The 9605-nt window shown below is 56.7% G+C and overlaps 2 protein-coding genes across 2 annotated transcripts; one reads left to right on the plus strand and one right to left on the minus strand.

Moving 5' to 3' along the window:
* The first annotated feature begins 177 nt into the window (after nucleotides 1-177).
* On the plus strand, nucleotides 178-1162 carry MDK (midkine (neurite growth-promoting factor 2)). Its single transcript, XM_010082776.1, has 4 exons — nucleotides 178-261; nucleotides 343-504; nucleotides 613-774; nucleotides 1137-1162. The coding sequence occupies exons 1-4, from the start codon at nucleotides 183-185 to the stop codon at nucleotides 1160-1162; spliced, it is 429 nt and encodes a 142-aa protein (XP_010081078.1). The 5' UTR covers nucleotides 178-182.
* Nucleotides 1163-3722: 2560 nt separating this feature from the next.
* On the minus strand, nucleotides 3723-5195 carry CHRM4 (cholinergic receptor, muscarinic 4). Its single transcript, XM_010082788.1, has one exon. It carries the CDS (start codon nucleotides 5193-5195, stop codon nucleotides 3723-3725), a length of 1473 nt encoding a protein of 490 aa, XP_010081090.1.
* Nucleotides 5196-9605: the final 4410 nt, after the last annotated feature.

Consider the following 9605-nt stretch of genomic DNA (forward strand, 5'->3'; position numbering starts at 1 on the left):
GGGTGCAGGGGTCCCCACGGAGAGTATTTTGGCCACACACAGGGCAATGGGGGGGCTGCAGGGAAGGGAACGAGCTCCCAGCCCAACAGCTCCCTGGCTGGAGGCGATTGCTGAGATGCACAATGGCCACATCATGCCCTGAGCCCTCGCCCACCTCCCTCTCTCCCTCCTCCCCAGGCAGGATGCAGGTCCAGGGCCTCCTCCTCCTGCTGGCGCTGATCCTGCTGGCTGGCACTGCTGAGGCTGGCAAGAACAAGAAAGGTGAGAGTGTGGGGCCAGTGGGCAACCCAGACTGTGTCCCCGTGTCCCCACAGTGAGCACCTGCTCCCCCTTCCCTTGCAGAGAAGGCAAAGAAGGACGGCTCTGAGTGCGAGGACTGGCGCTGGGGACCTTGTGTCCCCAACAGCAAGGACTGTGGCCTGGGCTACCGCGAGGGGACTTGCAAAGATGAGAGTAGGAAGCTGAAGTGCAAGATCCCCTGCAACTGGAAGAAGAAGTTTGGAGGTGGGTGCATGGCAGTGGGGTGGCTCTGGACCACCCTGGGCTGGGTGGCTGGGGCTGGTGGCCATGCCGAGTCCTGCCTGGCTCTGACATCTGTCTCCTCTCTTCCAGCCGACTGCAAGTACAAATTTGAGAGCTGGGGGGGGTGTAGCGCTCAGACGGGCGTGAAGACTCGCTCTGGCATCCTGAAGAAAGCCCTGTACAATGCCCAGTGCGAGGAGATCGTCTATGTGACCAAGCCCTGCTCTTCCAAGATCAAGTCGAAGTCCAAAGGTCAGTCCCCACTGCTCCTGTCCCCAGGAGGGTCCTGCTGGGATCCTGGGCAGGGGCTCTCCAGGGGTAGCTTGGCCCCTGGGGGTTGGGCTTTGCTGGTGGTGTGGGGGATCATATAGGATGCTCTTCCCTCTGCATCAGCACATGCGACAGCCCCGAAGTCCAGCCTGCTGGGTGGCTGGGATGTGGGTGCCTCTAGGAGAAACCCTGGTTCCCCCCCAGGTCACTGCCAGCTTCAGTGGGACAGGGATTTTCCCCTCTCCTCAGGGGGGCTGGTGTGACTTTGCACGATGGGGGGAGGCTGCTGGCTGGGATGCTGCCGTTGGATGCACTAACTAATCTCCTGTGCTTCTTGGATGCAGCAAAGAAGGGCAAAGGGAAGGACTAGCGCAGGAAGCCAGCATCCTCGCCGGCCCCTCGCCACGGCGCCTGCAGAGCTGAGAGCCCAGCTGCAGCCAGCCCACACTCCAGTCTTCCTCCTCCTTCTCTCCTTCTTCCTTTCCGTGACCTCCTCTTTCACTGAGATGCCTTGTTTTAATTGCTAGTGTTGTAGAGAGCAAACCCACCCGACCCACAGGAGAGGCTGCTGCCCTCCCTGCTGCCGGTACCTCCCACTCTCCGGTACCTCCCCCTCTCCTCCCTGGGCTGGTGTTGGGGTTTGCTGGGATGTGCCTGGAAAGCTGGGATGGGGACACGCAGTTTTCCACCCTCTGGAACAAATGAGTTGCCTTTGGCACATCCTTTGGCAAGCCCGGCAGCCTCCCTGTACCCCTGCCAGGTCCTGATGCCAGAGGGAAGGGCTGGATGTTGAATGCTTGGGTAGCCCCATCACTCACGTGCCCCTTACTCATGTGATGTCTGCTCTCAGCTCAGAGGGCTTGTCCCAGCATCCTTTCGGCCAGGGCAGGACTTTCCTACAGCAGCCAGGGAAAATAAAGCCACCATCCCAAGGAGCCACCTTCTCCTCTACCACTTCCAGCCACATGTCGGTGCTGGGGCTGCAGACCCTCTGCCTTTGATGCACCAACGCCAGTGCTGGGTGGGAGCTCTCACTTCTTTTGGAAAATGGGGTTTGTTTTCTTTTCCAATAAAAAACTTTTTAAAAAAAATAATCTGAGCCCACTTGTCATCCCCACAAACTGTTGCTGTGCTGGAAACCCCAGCAAACTTCAGTTTTACTGACCCCACCATGACCAGCAGTGAAGTCACCGTGTGGCTGGTGGCCTGGGTGCCACATGCACGTGGTCCTGCAGAGGACGCGTGGGTCAGACCTCACAGCCTCTTCTCAGCAGCGCTTCGGCCTGCCCCCTTCGCTTTTGGAAGGAGGGATAGGGTTGCCCCCCTTGCTCTCAGAAGGAGGGATGGGGCTGCCACTCGTGCACTGCAGGAAATATCACCAGTGGGTGACATTGGGAATCTGGGGAGAAACAACAGGGTGATGACTCATTCACTGCTCATGCCATTGACGTGGTTTCTGGTCCAAGGTCTTTATTTGTCTTGGGGTGGGTTGGGCCGCAGTTATAACAGTTTAAAAAGAACCAAAAGCCCACCAGACATTTTGGGCACTGCTATGGGACTTATCCTAAAGGCAGTGGCGGGGCAGCCTTTCTCCAGGTTGCACAGCATCTCCCTGGCGCGGGGATGGGAAGGACATACAGATTTGTTGGTGCCAGCACAGCCCTGTCCCTTGACTGTGTCCCCCAAGGCTTGCAGAGACCCGTCTTTGGGAGCAGTTTAGGAGCAACCCCGGGGTGGTCTGGGCTGTGCACATGGTGGGCTGGGAGCGGGCTGGAGATGCTGGCTGAAGCCTGCATGCTGAGGGCTCCACCGCAACACTGATGAGAGGGTTATGTCCATTTACAAAGCTCAGCAGTGGGCGTCTTCCTGGGGCAGGAGCGGGGCTAAGGGCCACCGCTGTCCTCTCCCACCCCCAGAGCCATGTGTCAGGCCATCCACACCTGCCATGGGGAGAGCAAGGACCTGCCCATGGTCCAGATGAGACATGGGGCACCTCGGCCACATTGCAAACCCTCTTCCCAACCCTCTCTGACACCCCGAGCTCCCCCCATCCCTCCCAAGGACAGTTGTTATTGTCACTGCTGCCCACTTCTCAGGGGTCATGGTTCCCCAGGGCTGTGGAGAGAAGTCCTGCACCACACCACTGCTTTTCTTTGCAGTTTTGGTTTCTATTGTTCTAGGAGGGTTTCCCACTCCTCACCCCAGAGTGAGATGCTTTGTTTGTCTGTCTGTTTCTCCAGCTGACTGCTGGCTGAGGGCAGAAAGGGCAGAAAGGGGAGAGCAGAGCTGAAACCTGGGGGAAAAAATCCCCCTCCCCAGGTCTGTGGGTGAGGATATACGATGGTGTCTCTCAAGGGAAAGTAAGGAGCTTGCCACATCTGCTAGGATGCCATCGTGACTGCCTGGGGAGAGGGCCTGGCTGGGTCAGCAAGATGTGAGCATGCCCCAGCCAGCCTGGGCCAAAATGACTGGCAAATGTTTTGCCCCAGTTTCTTTTCATTTCTTGGATAATAAATGGTTTAAAAGCCTATTGAAAGCATCCAGCCTTAGCCCATCTGCATGCAGACAAGCTCTGATGCCCTGGAGATGGTCAGCCACAGGGAGAAGAGGCATCCAGTCTTCTGACAAACGCTGATGCCATTTGGCCAGCCTCTCAAGAGCAGGGAGCTGGGGAGGGCTCCTGGTGACCACATCTCCTCTTGCCTCCAGTCTACCCTCTGGGTCCCCAGGCTAGTCCCCAGGCCCAGGGTGACTGGAAGGAGCTGCAGCCCAGAGGTGCCTTGTACCTTTGTTGGTATTGGATGAAGGGCATCATCTGCAATCACTGCACAGTCCTCACTGGTGTGAGTGGGGAGCAGCGGACCCCCCCAGCAAAGGAGGCAAAGGGAAGGGCTTCCATAACATTGCTGAAGTGGTCCCTGAGTGAGAGTTTATCTGGCTGTGCCAATGTTCCTGTACTGGCACATGAGAAGGTGCTTGAAGGTCTTCTTGAAAGTGGCATTGCAGAGGGCATAGCAGGCCGGGTTGACGGTGCTGTTGACGTAGCAGAGCCAGTATCCGATGGACCACACTGTTTCAGGTACACAGGTCTCACAGAAGGTGTTAATGAGGACCATGACGTTGTATGGAGTCCATGTGAGGATGAAGGCTAGCAGGATAGCGAATATGGTCCGGGTGACCTTCTTCTCCCGGGCTGCCATCTGGCGCTTCTTCCGTACTTGGCTCCTGGCAATGCTGGCAAACTTCCTGGCAACGTTGGCCGGGCGGCTGTTGGCCAAGGAGTTGTGGTCAGAGGCTCCTGTCTTAGATGGGACAATCTCAATGGCGGTGACACATTCGGTCCCAGTCTGCTTGGTGACTATCTTAATCTTGGACCACTTGGAAGATGGATTCATGCGGGGGTGGGATGGGCTCTGTCCTTGCCCCGCTGGCAAGATTTCTGCTGTGGGCTTGTCTTTTGTGGTCTGGGTCATGCTGACTGTGCTGGACTCGTTGGAGGTCTCCTTCTCCTCCTGATGGCCAGTGGCCTCTGTCTGTGCCAAGGGCTGGTCATCCACTTTCCCATTCCTCACCTCCTGCTTCACCTCCATGGCCTTCTTGGGAGAGTTGTTGTTGTTCTGTTTGATCAGGGGGCCCTTGAAGAAGCTGAGGGACTTGCTTTTCCTCTCTTTCCTGCTTTCAGGCTTGTGCCTCCTCACCCTGCTCCTGCTGGCCAGGGAGATGTGAATGTACAGCACCGTCATGATGACCACAGGCAGGTAGAAAGCAGCGATGGCTGTGCCGAAGGTCACTGCTGGGTTGGAGAGGAACTGGATGTAGCATTCCCTCTCGGGGACTGTCCTCTTGCCCACAATGAACTGCCAGAACAAGATGGCAGGGGCCCAGAGAATGAAGGACAATATCCACGCAGCTGCGATCATTAACCCTGCCATCTTGGTGGTCCTCCTGGCTGGGTACGTCAGGGGCTTGGTGACACAGAAGTACCGGTCAAAGCTGATGATGAGCAAGTTCATGACAGAGGCATTGCTCACCACATAGTCCAGGGCCAGCCACAGGTCACACACCACGGCCCCCAGTGGCCAGTAGCCTTTGATAATATAGACTGTGTAGAGGTTCATGGAGAAGACTCCTATGATGAGGTCAGCGCAGGCCAGGCTGAAGAGGAAGTAGTTGTTGACAGTCTGGAGCTGGCGGTTGACCTTGATGGACAGCATCACCAGGATGTTCCCCACCACTGTGACGAGGCTGAGCGAGCCAGTGACTGTGGCGATGAAAACTAGCTCCACTGTCTTGTAGTTGGTGGGAGGCTGGATGGCCACCTCGGAGCGGTTGCCCAGGGTGAAGTTGTCGTAGGTCAGGTTGGCCATCTTCGCCTGCCAGGGCTGAGCAGAGAGGTTGTGCATGGGCTCTGCAAGGGGAGCAGGGGCAGAAAGGGAGAATATCACACCTGCCAGCCCACGCTGGCAGCATTTGCTGCCTCACTTTCCCAGGCCAGCACTGCTCTTGGGTTGTCCTCAAGACTCTCCCTTGGACATTGCAGCCTTCCCCCAGGAGCTCTTTGAAGGCACTATTTTTGTCCCCCATTTAGCAATGGAGGAGCCCCCTGGGGCTCCAGGGACAGGGACGGGGCTGGGGGGTGCGATGGTCCCCCCTCTGCAGGGCCAGGGACCATCTTGCAGAGAAGCACAGCCCCAGGGGGAGGCATGCAACAGAGGCTGGGGGGCTGCGGGAGCAGGGGGGCTGTAGAGCTGAGGGGTGATGCACAGCACTCGCTGCAAGGACAGCATGGCATGGAGACAGTGCCCTGCCCCAGGGATGAGAGGGGGGTCTATGGTGTGCCCCAGGCATGTCCTGTTGGCCTCCCCAGAGCACCTCCCGACCCCCAAGTAGGCTGGGTACCCTGCAAAGCCCCTGCCATGTCCCACATGGCTCACCTGCGTCTCTGGCAGCAAACAGCTCCTTCTGGAAGATGAAATCTGTGAGAGGGAAAACAGCAAGTTACACTACAGCTTTAGCCCAAGGAGTTCATGTGAGTCCCACAACATCTTACTGGGGGGCACCAGCCTTTCCAACAGAGGTGGCCTTGACAAAGGGCTGACACTGCTTGAAGGTGGATGCAGAGGAACCAAAAAAGTCTGAAACCAGGTAACATGTCTTGGTCTGGTTCACAGCCCAGCCCCGACAGGCACGGGAGAGGGAAGGGGCCACACGAATGCCATCAGCCAGCGATGATGGGAAACACTGGCCCCTTTCCCCAGTCCCACATCATGCTGCAGCTGCAGCCCCACCGGCTGCGGAGACGTACAGGGTGAGCCCAGCCATTGCAGCCTGCTACGTGGAATTATTTATGAAAGGCAAATATTGTGAACAGAAAGGCTGCCTTCATCCAAACCGAGAAGTCTGTGGTTAACTCCCCAAGGGAAAAGGAGAATGGACCTTAAAAAAAAAAAAATCAATGGACCGAAATTGATGTGTTGGGGTGAAGAGGAATTTCCTGGAAGTGGAAGGAGAAGCAAAGGCAATGGGTGAGGTGGGCTGGACAGAGGATGCCCCCATCTGACCTGCCTTTCCTACACCACCTGGACCCTCAAAACCCTCCACCCACCTCATCCTGGGTGCTGGGGGAGCCCCCACCGCACCAGCCCAGCAAGGGCAGCCTCCCCAGCAGCTCCACCCAGGGCAGGGGTCTTGCCGGGCTGCCAGTAGCCCAGCCAGGGCTGGTGCGATGGGCAGGGGTCTGTGCCGGTGTGTGCAACGGGAGCACTTGGCATGCGATGTCTCTGCAAGCTGCCTTGGGTAACGGCGCTGGCTCCAAACACCTGGGACTCCTGAAGCTAATTTTGCTAAATGTATAAACGCGCCATTAACGTGCTCCTCCCCAAAGCGGGGTTGGGCAGGCTTTGCAATCAGTTTGTATTTTTAAAGTCTTTTAAAAGAAATGTCCTTGCCTTTTGTTTGTGGTGAGGCTAGGAGATTTCTACCACCAGCAGACAGCCAATGTTTCAGTATAACTGCTTTTTAAAGAGATGCAGGTGTGAGAAAATGGAAGCATGGCTGCTGAGACGCCAAAGCCGGGATACCAACGTAGCCATTAAGGCAGCTTCTGCATTAGCAAGGCTACAGCCACGAACACACACAGGGGAAAGAAGTGGGTGAGGGCCGGAGAAATACCTCTGTACTATTATCCTCTGAGCTGTTACACATGGCCCATGAAGACAAAGAAAGCAACAGCCTTCGGTAGCTACTAAATGCTAAATACTGACAGGGCAAGGAAGCCCAGTAGCACTGCCTAGCTTTGCACCAGGATCCAAGCTCAGGGGGTGCATCAAGGGATAAGAAAAGCGGTTTCTGCTGACATCCTTCCTGGGCACCCAGCCAGGGATGCGAGAAGAGGTGGTAAGCGTATAAAATGACTTAGAGATATATAATAGTGGCAGTTTGGGGGTTGGTTTCAGTACAATTGAAATGAGTTTTAAATCCTTCGCTTTGATGAGATGGTGAGATTTAGCTGTCATTCTTGTAACAGCTAATCAAACTGATCAGGCAGGGTAGCAATCAACCAGACATCTACCCCAGCTCTCCCAGGAAGAGTTTGAAAATCTTGAAAAGAAACCTTTCCTTCATCACCGCTAAATGAGGGTTTCAGTTTTTCTCTTTAGTTTGTGAACTGGCATCATCTTCTAAGTGCATTTAATTAATCATCAGCCTTGACAGAGGCTTATCTTCTCAGTCGCCAGAAGTAAGAGGAGTCCAGCTCCTTTCGCTCCATCAAACCATTTGTACAGGTCACACGAGAGGACGGGCGCAGCCCCTCTCGCGTGTCTTTGGATGCCACCCAGAGGTCATGCTGGAAACTGCTGTGCTGAGACAGGCAACGGCAGCCTGGGGTAAGGGACTCGCTCGGCTGCTTTGAAAATGAGCCTCCATTGAAGGGCAAAAATAAAGCAATCTCCCGTTTGCTGGTAGGAGGGAGACTGGAAATGGTTAAGGGTGTGAAATACCTACAACACCACGTACAAGCCAGAAGGTATGAACATCACTCGTCCTTGCCTCAAATACCCTGATTATTTTCTGCCATGCCCCGGCCTATCGGGAATCTTTTCCCATCTCCTGCTCTCTCCATCCCACTGCCTCTCCCTGTGCCCTGGACACCCCTTCTGTGTTCACCAGGACAGCCTTGTGCTGCCTTTGCCTCCTGAGCAGGGCAGACAGCTTGGTCGGGCACCAGGAGCAGCCCAAGGATGCTATGATTTTGCCAGGTCTCAGTGAGGCTGACCAAGCCATTTATCATCCCTGCACAGGCACTGGGGACAGATCCTGCCGCTTGTCCTGGGGGACTCCCGTTCAGGAGCAGCAGCTCCAGCTTGAGGCTGCCATCCCTGCTGCCCATGGGGATGGCAGGCACCGGGACTGTGGGAGGAGGGCCCAGGTGGGGGCACAGCCCTTGGGCAGCCCCGGCTCTGCCTGCACCCCCAGGATGTGCCTGAGGACAGAGGGAGTCTGCTACAACAGACTCACCAGTGTGACTGCATCTCCACTCCCATGCCAGCTGCATCACTGCCCCCCAGACACCAAAGGACCTCTCCATGCCCCACTAAATTCCTCCCCCATGTCCCCCCCAGTGCCCATCTCTCTCCTCATGCACCGCTGAGAGCACACTTCTCCTCTCCCTCCCCTCATGACCCCCATCCCACATCGCCTTCCCGGTCTCCGTCCCTTTCTGCCCCCTGCCTCTGTGCCAGCACCACAGCCCGGGAAGAGACGCAGCCTTGGCAAAGCCCAGAGGCCACTTCAGAGGGGCTCCTGGGGCTGAGGCCCCTACCTGTGACACCGGTTGGCTTTTCTCCCTGCACACGCTGTGCCTTGACTCTGGTGCTCTCCCAGATCTGCTCTCTCCAGCCAGCTACAGCAAATTCCATCACCAGCCTCCTCCCTACCTAGGATCTCTGGCAGTGATTTATGGCTGGTTTTCTCTTCTCCATCAAAGCCATTAGGAGCCTCCAGCTCCTCACCGATACCATCTTTTGGTCTAAGAGTTTCTGTGGCCCCTGCAGCACTCAGCAAGCATGTCCTCAGAGCCTTTCCCTTCCCACTCAACATCTCACATGTTATGGATGAAGACACCAGGCAGAGGCAGTCACAGATCCAAGCAGAGAAGGTTGTAATTTGGGTGGGTTCCACCTATTTTGCGCAGCGCTTGGCACAGCAGGGTCCCCATCGCTGCTCGAGATCATGGGTGCCACCACTGTCGGGTGACAAGAAGAAAGCCAGTCCTGCCCACCCCTCCTCAGCCACAGGGTGACATCTGAGGGCACAGCAGAAAGCTTCTGCTATTTCCTTGCCACACATCCCATATGCCACCCCAGCAAGGCTTCCCAGCCTGTCACCCTCTGCCGGGTGCCTTGCAGCCCGTCACCAGGTAGGAAAGGAGATGCCCACATCATGGTGGCACCTCGAGCTGTGGAATGAGCTCCTGGAGCAAGTGTCCTCTGTCACGCAGTGTCCCCTGCCTCTGCTCCACGTACTGCAGAGCCTCCCTGAGCCCCTCTATGGCCCCTGTCCCCCACACCACCACCAGCTGTCCCCCTCTCTGCTCCATCCCTGCCTCCATCCCAGCCACATCCTCATCCTCGGGGCTGGGGGAGCAGGGACAGGTGTGGGCAGAGTCACGGCTGGTCCCTGTGAGGCTCGAAGCAAGGTCTCTGGGTGTGAGCAGGGCTGTGCACACAACCAGCATGCTCGGCAAGCATCGCCACCAGGAACCAAGGCCCCTGCTCGCATGCCAGTCAGGGGAAGAAGATGCTCGTAGGGGA

The sequence above is a fragment of the Pterocles gutturalis genome, unplaced genomic scaffold, assembly GCF_000699245.1.
Source record: "Pterocles gutturalis isolate BGI_N339 unplaced genomic scaffold, ASM69924v1 scaffold28101, whole genome shotgun sequence".
NCBI lineage: Eukaryota > Metazoa > Chordata > Aves > Pterocliformes > Pteroclidae > Pterocles > Pterocles gutturalis.

Coding starts and splice junctions, on each gene's coding strand:
- MDK (XM_010082776.1), top strand. CDS start 183: ATGCAGGTCCAGGGCCTCCTCCTCCTGCTGGCGCTGATCCTGCTGGCT. Junction 505..612: donor CTGGAAGAAGAAGTTTGGAG/GTGGGTGCATGG, acceptor CCTCTCTTCCAG/CCGACTGCAAGTACAAATTT. Junction 775..1,136: donor GATCAAGTCGAAGTCCAAAG/GTCAGTCCCCAC, acceptor TCTTGGATGCAG/CAAAGAAGGGCAAAGGGAAG.
- CHRM4 (XM_010082788.1), bottom strand. CDS start 5,195: ATGCACAACCTCTCTGCTCAGCCCTGGCAGGCGAAGATGGCCAACCTG.